This window comes from Halyomorpha halys, unplaced genomic scaffold (assembly GCF_000696795.3).
Source record: "Halyomorpha halys isolate HHAL.00 unplaced genomic scaffold, Hhal_1.1 Scaffold1017.1, whole genome shotgun sequence".
NCBI classification, from domain to species: Eukaryota; Metazoa; Arthropoda; class Insecta; order Hemiptera; family Pentatomidae; genus Halyomorpha; species Halyomorpha halys.
This window is the reverse complement of record NW_027107632.1, coordinates 65,078-78,275: the sequence shown is the minus strand read 5'-3', so window position 1 is coordinate 78,275 and position 13,198 is coordinate 65,078. Positions and strand designations below refer to the sequence as shown.

Sequence of the window (13,198 nt, the reverse complement as noted above, 5' to 3'; positions counted from 1 at the left end):
TTTTCCTAATTAAGTCAGTTCATCTATATCAACAAAATGGTACTGAAAGCTTCTGTTAGTCCCTTTAAATCCTGATTAAACTTAAGTGGTTTACTTATATAACATGCTCAAAATAATATTTGTTTATGGCATTGGATGTTATGTACAAAGTTGGGTTTTATTGTGATTATACTGAAAAAATGAAGAATGCATCAAGTATTTTTAAGCAGGATGAGTTTTTTTATTAGATTTTAATGTTTTATATTAAAATTGTTTATGACAAAAAAGTTAAGACTAATTACAGCTAAATAATTATTTTCTATTGAAATTAATATAGTAATTAGTAACATTTTATCACTACTTTGTTATATAGCTTACTCCCTAGAGAGTAATACTTTATTTAAAAATCGACATCATGAAAACTAGATCATACGAGGAGAAGATGGTTGGGGGTGCGGTCAAAATGAAACACAAATAAGTTGATGTATCTTATTTAATTGTACCAACGTTTCAGCTAGAGTTTCTAGCCTTCATCAGGGCTAAGAACAGAACAAGATAACTACCAATGAATATAGAAAATAAAAAATAAAATATAAAAAAAGTGAAATAAAGTGAATAATTTTACAGATAGGAATAAATAAAATGAAGTGATAAGAAGTGGAAAATAAAATGTATACATAGGTAATTGAATAAGATGGTAAAACATATTTTATTTTACCTTGTTCTGTTCTTAGCCCTGATGAAGGCAAGAAATTCTAGCTGAAATGTTGGCACAATTAAATAAGTTACATCAACTTATTTGTATTTCATTTTGACCACACCCCCAATCGTCTTCTTCTCGTATAGTCATCCACGGTCAACTATCTCTCATAAACTATATCGTTAAGCAAGTGACTGCTTCTAAACATTATCAAAAAGCATTCTTTTAAGGCAATAAATAAAGAACAAAAAATTTAATCAATGACATTTAAATAAAAGAATTATGTTATTTTTAAAATAGTATGGTGTGATGAAAATGAACTTTTATTCATCTTTTGATGTTTTCATGTAATTTATAACCTTAGGTAATCTTACTATTTAAAAAAAAATGTAACTAAATATTAATGATAATATATACATGAAAAACATCAAATCATGTATTCTTTATCATTCCTTTTATGTATACACAAAATTAATATTTATTTGTAATTTAGGAATTTCAAAATTATACTCTAAAAATTTCATTGATATTTTATATAAAAATGCAGATTTTAGTACAATATCAAAATTTCTTAAAACTGGATATATTGCAATAAAATACAAAGTATTGCCCAAAGCAGTGTTATTATGTTGTTTTCTTTTCTACTTTTAGTGTCTATGCCGTTTCTGATGTGTTATTATTTTTACATTTGTGAATTGCCTGACCTTCTGGATACATTATTTTTCTCCATGTGCTAGTTTTTAACAAGTATCTCAGTTGAAACTATAGGATAAGAAAGAGATGAAAAACATAGTAGATGAGCAAAATGAGTCACCATTTCTTAGGATTTCATTTGAAGACCACCAAAAACCAAATCTGTACAAAATAATAATTGCTCAATTAAAAATAACCAATATGGAATAATAAAATGGCATATAACTTTAATTAGAATTATTAATTGCTTTTCTCATACTATTTAGCTCTTATAATCTAATGATATATTTTTTTTTTTTATGTGTATACTATTACTCTTTGAAGAGGAAAAGGAAGACAGAATGTGAGATACATTCCAGAAATGAGGATTGGGCTGGATAAAGCGACAAGAGCTGGTGCTGGAGAGATACACCTAATCCGTGCTATACAAAGGACAACTTCACACTTTGTGTAGTGGTGGTATAAGAGGAAATGTGGAATATTAAGATTTAATTTGGAAATTAAGATCCTACTAAATTATCTGTAAATCATTCATTTTTACCTAATTCGGATCCATAAAGAATTGTATAGCACTAGACAAGAGAGCGGGATCCTATTGCATATAAATTGGGATAGTACAAAATATCATAATTGTTAAATTATGACTATGAATAAAATTTGATAGATCAGAAAAATTAGTTATTAATACTTGCCACAACGAAAATCTTAAAGTGGTGAATAATTCCTGGGATGATTCTGAAATGAAAGTAAATCATGATTTTCTCATAAAAGATATGAACTCTCAAAAAAAAATAATAAAACCAAAAACAAACTCTGTTTTCTTCAATCAGGTTAAGACTTTTTGCAAATTCATAACTTTTAATTTCAGTTTTTTAGCACAAAGGCTAGTGTAACTCTCATGTCATTTGTTGCATATCATCTATTTTGAGGTTTTGTCTTGATAGCAAGTAGTATAGAAAAATCGGATTGATGCCGATAGGTGATAGCTAATAGAATCAGAAATCTTAGAGCCAGATTTGCAACTTTAGTACTGTGCCACTTATAAATATGCGTTAGTTTTTGCAGTCCTACCAAAACCGCTGGTCTAAGAGTACAAGAGTAATATATGCTTAAGTTTATCTTAGAAAATCTACAAACTAATTCATCCTTTAAATATTTCTCTTGTTACTGTTTTATTAAGTGTGTAGATAAGGTATTTTAATTATTTGAAAAAAAAAATAAAGTAAAAACATGCAAAAAAAAGTAAAAGTAATAAAATATAGTAATAAAATTGAAAAAAAAAACATGTAGAATAAAAATATAAATAAAAATCTAACTTTGTAATATTTATCAATAAATAAATCTCTTCTTCTTAAAAAAACCCCCCAAAAAAAAAAAAATTGAAATTTTATTCAGTTACCAGAAAGTGAATTCGTTTGTATATTATCTGAGATCAACCAGAGAACTTTATTACTACGATTTGATCTAATTAAACTCAAATGTTTTGAAACCATTAAAAAGACAAGTTTCCTCACATTCTGATGTTAATAATAAAGTATACATCTGCCAGACTTGGAGACAGTTTAAAGAAACTCAAATATATTCAAAAAATCTATAAATTCAATTATTCTCATTGATTTACAAAAAAAATTGAAGTTGAGTAACCCCAGGTGCTATGAAATATTTTATTGATGTTTATGCTACAAAACGTGAATCACTTGAATGAAAAATTTTCCTGTAGTGGTAGAAAATGGAGTTTATTTTCGGTTTCATCACACCAAAAAACACAAAGGTCAGCCAAAATCAAATCAAATTTCACTCATGCTGTCTCTGTAAACAGTAAACTCCAGTTATAACCATAACCTAACATTTCCTACTGCAGTATTTCGTAAATAGACACATTTTTTATTAATTTAATTCATGAAATTAACTTTTCTAAAGATAATAATCATCAATATTAATAGTTCTAGATAGGATAATTAAAACATGAACAAATAACTGTATATTAAAAAAAAATCAGGGTAAATTAATAAAAAATATTATCAATAAATACTATAGATTATTTTTAATATGCAATCCAGTAGAAATATACTTTTGATCCTAATGTATACACTTTTTACAGATTATTACTTTTATCTGTAACCTCTTCCCTCACTTTTGTTCCCATTTATTGATAATAAAGGTGGCAACCCTGTAGTTCCTTTAATTAAAATCATCTGAAAATCAAAGGTGAGTAAAATTTACTGTTATTGGTAGAAATTTGACAGGAAAATTACATGAGGAAAAAAATTCTAATAGCTTTTGAATTACAGGGTAGACTATAAAATTATTTTCAAAATTATATCAGCCCAATATGTGTAAATTATCTAATATTTGAATAACTTATCAAAAATATAATCAAACTTGATTTTTTTAGAGTAGAACTTAAAGCTTCCAGCATATCTTCCATGGAAAATATTATTTCCACAAATTTATTAAGGCTCATCTAGTGATTAAGCACTTTCCCTCTCACTATTACTCCTGTTAACTACAATTGAGTTCTTAATATTCACTTTTGTTTACGAACATCCAATAAGTACTAACTTGTCCACCATTCAGAGATGTTTATCACAAAAAAAAAATCTTTCCATTCACCATTGCTATTGGAAAAAATGTTGTTGATAGAAGTGCAACTAGCATTAAGTACAACTTCAGGAAAGTACAAGTTCATTTTCGATAATAAGCTCCTCATTAGTAACAGAAATAAAATTTTTAATCACAGCTTATGGTCAAGAATTATAATGTAAAAACATTGATACATACCTGAACATTGACAGCTTCCTAATTTACATAGTACACCATATATTAGCCTTTCTAAATCCACAATTTTAGGTGATGAAAAAAAACAGTTATAAGAGAATAATGCTTTCTAATCAACTAGATAAAAACAATCAACCTATGTAAATTTAAAATTTGCACTTTTTTACTAGCTAAAAAATGATAGTTATTCCTAGAATTTTTAATGAAATAATTTATTTTTTTCGAGGAATGTTTGTCCTGCTGAACCACCTCTCGTCAGACAAATTGTCTTATCTTAATTTATGAACACTTATTAAGATTAGGGAGGTATTTGAAAAAAAAATACTAACATCAAGCTACACTTTAACTGTATAGCTTAGTATTATTTATTAATAAAATAAATAAATATTTTTTTAAATGTATGTATTTTGGTATTTAAAAATAAATTTTATAATTTTTATTAATTAAAAATACCTTTGAAAGTAATTAGAGATTTATTTAATGTTTTAAAATTTATATAGTAGTCATGACAGATTGGAGGTATAGATTTTAATAGATCAAATATGTCCTTGTTTTCACATTTACTCGGTGTTGGCTCGGAAATAATACATTCTTTAACTTACTTTTCATCTGCAGGAAGCTATAACAATCATTTGAATTACTCTCAGAGTAGCCTATAGAAAACTATTTGACTTAAGTCATTCCGGTCAAGTGTAAATTTGATTTTTTTGAGTAATTTAAAAAAAAAAAAATTTTTTAGAACCATTTATTGGACCTAAAGTCTACTCTTAAAAATAGCATCACCTAAGTCTTGATAAAAAATGGTCTTATAAAGTCCACTGAAAGCCTTAGATAACCTTTTAATTATAATTTCATATTCAAACAATGGTTTAAGACCACCATATTTTCAATTTAAATAGTTTGTGAAAAAGAAAGTTACCTGACTCCTAATGAAATGAAAATTTGTCATCATAGATAAGAACAAATTAGTAGGTGTTGTTTCACATTTAAACTTGAACAGTAGTTGTAGTATGAAATTAAATAATTCCGCAATCAATTATACTTAAGTAAAATTAACAATTTTAGTTATGGTTGTAATCATAAAAAAGAAAACAAAAGATAGAAAATGTTTCTTGACAAGAAAAAAAATTGATAATGTACAAAATTCAATTCTGTAATTTTACATTTTATTACTGTAATTTCAAATGAAATCTTCACTTTTAATAAGCAAAAGTACATACATATTTACAAATTATATGTTTTAAAATTTAATGTAACAAAACGATTCTATTTTACTATATTGAAAAAATATGCTTCCATTAACTGGAACTAAAAATGCAACAGTCATTAAAGGAAACAAAATCTCAAGTAGGAATTTGTTCAGGTGGAAGAAATGTAGAACTGGTGAACATGGCTGAAGTTATTGGAGTATCTTAAAATTACCACTTTGACCCTTTCTTCTTCTTTCTTTGAGGTAACTTACTACCACGAGGTTTTATTTCATCAGAAACAGGCTCAACTTGCTTTTCTTTATTTGCTTTGGGATTCATTTTAGACATATCGTACTGATCACTTGCAGCACTAGCAGCTCCTTGTGATCCCTTCCCAATATCACTTTTATTCCTACGATCTTTTTTACGTTTGTAATTAGATCTTTCACGTCTAGGCAACCACCTTTCAGGGTCAGGAGAAACAAGAGGATCATAGTTTTTGGGTAATCTTTTCCTTTTCTTTTTATTGTGAGACTTGGATACTTTCTTAAGAAATGGTGTTCCAGGTGATTGGTCCATTTTCGCTACTTTCTTAATAGCTTTCAATCCCATCATCCAACTGGAAGACTCTAAATAATCAACATCAAGATGAGGTGTAAGGTTAACTGCATCAGTTATCTTATCACAGTAGGTATATGCTTTTCGGGGATCTACTTTGGCATAAGCTACTGTTAATTTTGATAGTACAGAAATATCTTTTGGTTTTATCTTCAGTAGTTCTTCTAAACAAGAAGCTGCTAGCTTTGGCTGTCCAGATTTTAAATGTAAATCAGAAGCATGCTCCCACAATGCAGTTAAGTTTCCTACATTACTTTTATTTTCTTTGTTCCACTCAACAGCTTCCTGTAACACTTGAGATGCTCCAGAAGTGTCTCCTAGAGCAACCATAATGGTAACTAATGCACTAACTATTCCTGGTCGGAACATATCTTTCCCTAACAACTTAAGTGTTTCACATGCTTTCTCATATTTACCCATATTCAAGTAAAGTTGAGCAATAGAAAAAACCATCTTTATATTTGTCCCATTACTTACTTTCAAATGGGTTTCAAGCACCTCAATGGCAGATGCCAAATCTTTGTATTTCATATGAATGGCAGCTTTCAAGAAAACTATTGCTTCTAAATTTTCAGGATGTTCCTTAATAAACTTGTCACAAACACTCAATGCTTCTTCCTTTGTTTGAGCAGTAATCGCTGTAACATGAGTTATATTATTTTCGATGATCCTTTTCTGCACATTAGAGAGCTTAGTAATCACAGCATCACTTTGAAGTGTTTTCATTCTCTTTTTGAGTTCAAATACATTTTTATTTTTTTGCGATGCTAAGAGATTATTATTAAGTACGGCAATTATACTTTTATCTCCAGGCCCTTTGTCAAGAATCATTTTATAGGCACTTAGGGCCTGACTCTCTTTGCCTTGAAAATGTCGGCAACATGCAATTTGAGCTTTCACAGAATTAGTTTCCTCGTCAATCTCTTCTTGTGGTGCGTCTTCTTCCAAGGCTTCATAACAGGCTTTTTCTGCACTTATAAGATGTTTTTCAGCTTCTCCAAACTTGTGTTTATACATTAAGTAACATCCAGTATTGAACATAACTTCATAAGCTTCTTCTTGGAGATTATTTTTATCAACAATGGAATAGATATCAGTATCTTGACCACAATTAACAAGATTTGCTACTGTGGCAGTTAAGTTGGTTTTACGCTCATCATCATATTCATCAGCTGTGCTTTTGATAATAGTTTTATATAAATTATAACATTCATCATAAGTTTCTAAACGATATGCTATTTGAGCCCTCAGTTCTAAAAATGGCAGTTTATTTTTGTCTGGTGAAGAATCAATAACTTTTAGAGCTTCATCTATTTTGTTTAAACGATACAAGGAATAAGCTTTTTCATAAACTGTTTCCTTAGCCAATTCGGGATGTTTTGAACATGCCATTAACACATCTTCAAATTTGTCTAAATTTATCAATGCAACAATTTTACATTGAAATGCTTTTAATTCTCCACTGTAAGTATGTAAAACTTTGTTAGCAGTTTTCACAATTTTATCATACTCATTTTTTACAATATGTCTATTGATAGCACTGTAGTATGCATTGAGAGTACTGTTTTGGGCCATTATGATGATAGAGGTTAAACACAAATTTGAAATAAGACAATATGTTTCATTTATTTCAATTCATCCCAACTTAATAGTCACACTTTCAGTATAAAATGATCATTAGTAGAACGTATTAATCTTTCTCATAGCATTATTGAACTTAGATTAAAGTATGAAAGAAGTCTAAACTAGAAATCTTCTGAATTCACTCACTCACAATGAAGAATGAACAGGTAACTTGCAATATATGAAAACATATATGCCAACGTCAACCAACCTACGAGAAGGTTATTGGTGGCATGCTGGCACTACCGAACATATTTTCATTAATAATAATAATGCGCCTACTTATAATGAAAGGTATCAATAAATTAGTAAAGGAATTCGTAAAAATGCAATAGTTAAAATTTTAAATGGATAAAAGAATTTCGAAGTTTTCGAAAAACTAAGCTGTTAGCGCGAATTTATTTCCTTTTAGTTGGAAACAAATTTTTATATTGGTCAATCTTAGAAGGAGTTGAAGTACGTTATTATATTTGTACCTTAAAGAATTTAAGAAAAGATATAAAAATAAAACATCAAAAGTATCGATATATGACCTAAGGCGGTTCACTGGCTCTATCTATCAACTCCAGTAGAAATGAATTAGTCAAACATGGAACAACTACTTTCATAACATGTTACTACGTTCCGATTTTTTGTTTGTAACTAGGAATGAGTAGAGACATTTCGATACGTCATATACTCCGTAGCGTCGATAACTTTTGTCCTATATTTGAGATACATTCCATTTGATACTTGCGATACTACTTTTTCGATATGATACTGATTTTTATTTCCTTATCAACTTTTTCTTAGGATGTAGGAAGATAGTTCGGATGGCAGTCATTAAAGGTGTTAAAATAGTAAAAGAAAACTATTTATTGTTAACTAACGTTTCGCCCCATATTGCAGGGCTAAACGAAACTTCGCCTGGGCTAAATGAAAAAACAAGATACAAACATTATAGAATTTACAAAAAATTAAGATAAACACATTTCAAAACAATTGTTATGTTTATTAAGTATATTAAAAAGAAATAATAATAACAATATAAGGAAGTATACATGTAGGTGGACTGGAAACAAGTTACTAATAAATATAACTAGATGTGATAAAAGTTTTCAATACATATCTAGACTAATAAATTTTAGGAGAATACTCATCAAAATTTTTATAAATACGGTACAGAGGTAGGTGCAAAAGGTAGAACAGATAGGTGATGTAAATATGGCATAGGTGAGGTATAGTTGTAATATATAAAATGGAAATATTAAGAAAAAGTGGGGCGAAACGTTGGTTAACAATAAATAGTTTTATTTTATTATTTTGATACCTTTATTGACCGCCTCCTGGACTTTCTTCCTATAATCTACTTTATACGGTCAACTATTTTCTTCCTATCTTTCTAGTATCAATACTTTTTATCCGATACTCTCGGAGTAACGATAACTGGTAGCGAAACAATAGATCGAAAGAAATATCGATAATTTAGTGGTATCGTTTTGTTTCCTCCATCTACTAGTACAAGAGCCCAAGAGGAGAAAAAAGGCAGTCATTTCACTCCAATTTTTTATTACTTAATTGAAAACTAGGTATAATTACTAGTCAAAATTTATGAGTCTACCAAGTATAGGTAGGGGGAATAAAAAGTGGCGGCTGTTTCAAAACGTTAAAAATAATACATTTTTTATTCGGAGCTCTATATCTTTACGACTACCAACATCAATATAAAATCTAAGAGAGCATCATTTAAAGTAGAGTAAATTTGCTAAAATGTAAGCCCTAATAGAGCTATTTACGTTCAATAGTTCTCGAGAAATAGCTTTTTAAAAATGTATGGAACGTACTGAAATATGAGTAGTTAGTTAATTTATTTTGAGAAATCTATGCCTCAGGAACTATGTGACGTACAGATGTCAATTATCACTCAAATTAAAGATAGTTTAATGTACTATAAAGTAGTTGATAACGTTCTGTAAGTCCTATGGTATCTGAAATGAAGTTTTTTACAAATCAAACTTATTGTCCGAACAACTATAAATCAATTAATTTTAGCAAATATCATGAAAACTACTATTCCTACGAAGGTAAAGGTCATAAACTACTTTTTAGTACATTAAACTAGCTTTAATTTGATTGCTAATAGACATCTTTACGTCACATTGTTCCTGAGATATAGATTTCTCAAAATAAATGAACTAACTACTGATATTTCAGTCCATTACTTGATTACTTTAATGAAAACTATGTATAATTACTAGTCAAAACTGATGAGTCTGCCAAGGTAAGGTTAGGGAAATAAAAATTGGCGGCTGTTTCAAAAACTTAAAAAAAATTAATTTTTCATTCTGAGGTCTATATCTTAAAAACTACCTACAAAACTAGAAAATCTAAAAGAACATTTTTTAAATGAGAGTAAATTTTCTGAAATATGAGCCCTAATATAGGGCTATTTACGTCCAATAGTTCTCGAAATATAGCTTTTTAAAAAGCATCATTTCTTAAAAATCTACAGAAAGATTGGTAGTTAATTTATTTTGAGAAATCTATATCTCAGGAACTATGTGCCTAAAGCTAAATATGTCAATTATCACTCAAATTAAAAACTGTTTAAGGTACTATAAAGTAGTTTATGACCTTTTCCTTCGTAGGGATAGTAGTTTTCATGAAATTTGCCAAAATAAATTGATTTATAGTTGTTCGGACAAATTTTCATTTGCCAAATTTTTATTCATATGTGAAAATCATAAAAACTACTACCGCTACGAAGATAAGTGTTATAAACTACTTTATAGTAAGTTAAATTCCCTTTATTTTGAGTGTTGGCCGACATATGAGCGTCTTATGGGTCTAGAGATATATTTTTTTGTCAAAATCCAACATTTTATACAAAAAACTAGAAATTAACATTTTGTGAGTTTATTTTGTCAAATATCATATAACCTAGTACTCCTACAAAGATAAACATTATTAACTATTTTATAGTAAATTTAACTAGCTTTAATTTGCGTGCTGGCAGACATCTGTAAGTCGTATGGTTTCTGAATTGAAGTTTTTTACAAATCTAACTTATTGTCTGAACAACTATAAATCAATTTATTTTAGCAAATATCATGAAAACTACTATTCCTACGAAGGTGAAGGTCATAAGTTATAGTGAAGGTCATCACTATAACTACTTTATAGTGCATTAAACTAGCTTTAATTTGATTGCTAATAGACATCTTTACGTCACATAGTTCCTGAGATATAGATTTCTCAAAATAAATAAACTAACTACTGATATTTCAGTACATTTTTATGAAATGTTGCTTTTTAAAAGGCTAATATTTCAGCAAATTTACTCTTCTTTAAATAATAATCTTTTAGATTTCCTAGTGTAGTGGGTAGTTTTTAAGATACAGAGCTGCGAATGAAAAATTAATGTTTTTTTAAGGTTTTGAAAAGCCGCCATTTTTTATTCCCCCTACCTATATTTGGCCGACTCATCAGTTTTGACTAGTAATTATACATAGTTTTCATTAAAGTAATAAAAAATTGGATAACTGCCTTATTTTCTTCCCGGCTCTTGTACTATACAGTTTTGTTTCCCACGATGTTCTGGTATTTCTTCCATTCCGTTCCAGCCTAAAAATCCACTAGTACTTATACTGGTCATCATTCTACCTCGTTCCTTGTACCCACCATTGGAGTGATCCCTCCCGTTTTTTTGTACCCCCGGCCGTCGGCTCCCTGCCCAATATATAAAAATTATAATATTTTATAATTATTATTTTTAGTTTTTAAATAAATAAATTGTTTTTCTTGAATATTGAGTAACTTTTTTGGACCGTTACTTGGACCATTTTCCTATATTAATACCTTGTTTTTAATATTTTTTCACTCGTATTCAAAGGAAATAGAATAAAATAAAATAAATCATAATCATACTTTTTATGTTAGGATCCTTACAAAGTGCCGCACCCCTGATCATTCTATTCTATTCTATTCATGGCTTGTAGCGGTACAGATTTTCTTTTATATTAACAACTTTTAATCATAAAAAATTTGAAAACGTCATTATTTTTTAAACAATTGATAAAACTTTTTTTTCTGTTTGCTTATTTTAATTTAATTACTTGGCTCCTAGTTGAGCAACAAATAAGGCCAAATTTATAAATTTAATTGAAAAAATTAGTGTTTAACTTACTTTGCTACTAAATGTTTTAAAAATAAAAAATTGACGACTGAGGAATAAAGAACTTGTGATCGTTAGAAACGTTCCTTGTTCATTTGAAAATGACTACCGCTACAACCCACGAAGGGTCTGTGGTTCAGTACTTTGTAAGGATGTACTGTATCTGTTATACATTTGAACAAAGGTAAAATGTAAATATTTTAAAAATCGAAGGCTATACTCAGTCATTGATTGTTTTAAGATTCACTCCAATGCTTTTTTTGTGGAAGGACTGCTGGTTCCACAGACTGGTTGTGAAATGTTGAAATCTTCCATATCAAACCATTTCATAAGCCTTTGAATACGGTTTTGGGAGTTTTTTGATATTTCCTCCTCACTACATTCGGAGATCCCAAGTCCCAATGTTATTTTGCATTTTTAATGTTATATGTTCCTGCACAGCTCCTTCAAATTGAGTAAGGGGGTAAAAAAAATTGTATGTGGATCATGTTGGTGTTAAAAAAATGTCGGATTCCAGCTTTTTTTTCTCCATTCTTCGCCATTCGTGATTTTTAAATACTAGTGAAATTATTAAAACAAATTTTAGATGTACAACCCGAGTGGACCAACGCTACCAACCACGATTTTGACATAAAAGCTTTATAATATTTCAATATAATTTTTGTCAAACTACTTGAGGCCAGTTTTGAAATTGAATATTTGAATTTCAGTATGTAGTTACATAGCATTATATAGCGGTTGGCAGCGCGACAGTGGATTATCCCACTTGGTCCTCTCTTGTACTATTAATTTTAGATCAAAGATGTCTAGACTATCTGTAAAACAGACTGCACCTCCTGGATGGTTTCGAAGTAAACTCTGTATAGGGCCAAAGTAAGGCATTAAGATCTTTGACTTTTCAAACTCTCTCTCTATACATAGTTTATTATAATTTCATTTCAATATCACACAACAAATAATTATATTCTTCATCTATTTTTACGTCCTTCAACATTCCTTTTCCATGTCTCTTATTACCCAATGGCCCAATCATATTATCAGGGGTGAAGATGTACTAAATACCCTCGTTCATCTCTGTCCTGCTGGGATCTGAGGTATGTACCCTTAGAACTTGCACTCTCCACTAGACATTAGGTGCATCCGCTACACCATTCTACAAGGGTGGTAATGTTTTGTTTGGAAGTTTCGAGCTTCTGGTTTTAATTTAAGGTTTAATTTGACGACGATAATTTTTTTTTTTAATTCTTTAATTGCAAAGCAAGTTCTTAGGATATTTGCCTTAGAACTTGCTTGACATCCTATAAGCATATAAGGCGAATATCTTTAGGATATACTTAACACAACCCAACTGTGGGTGTAGCCCCTACAGAGTTTGTTGTAATAGACAGTTGTTAGTTATTAAATGTAGAACACATCAGTTATCGAACAATTGTAGGTGTTTTATATTTTATTTATTATTATAAT

At 29.2% G+C, this 13,198-nt stretch overlaps 1 protein-coding gene across 1 annotated transcript; it reads right to left on the bottom strand.

Moving 5' to 3' along the window:
- Positions 1-5,244: 5,244 nt before the first annotated feature.
- Positions 5,245-7,818, bottom strand: Srp72 (signal recognition particle 72). The gene has a single exon (XM_067045996.1). The coding sequence runs from the start codon at positions 7,531-7,533 to the stop codon at positions 5,569-5,571; it is 1,965 nt and encodes a 654-aa protein (XP_066902097.1). The 5' UTR covers positions 7,534-7,818; the 3' UTR covers positions 5,245-5,568.
- Between the last annotated feature and the right edge of the window lie 5,380 nt (positions 7,819-13,198).

Coding starts and splice junctions, on each gene's coding strand:
- Srp72 (XM_067045996.1), bottom strand. CDS start 7,533: ATGGCCCAAAACAGTACTCTCAATGCATACTACAGTGCTATCAATAGA.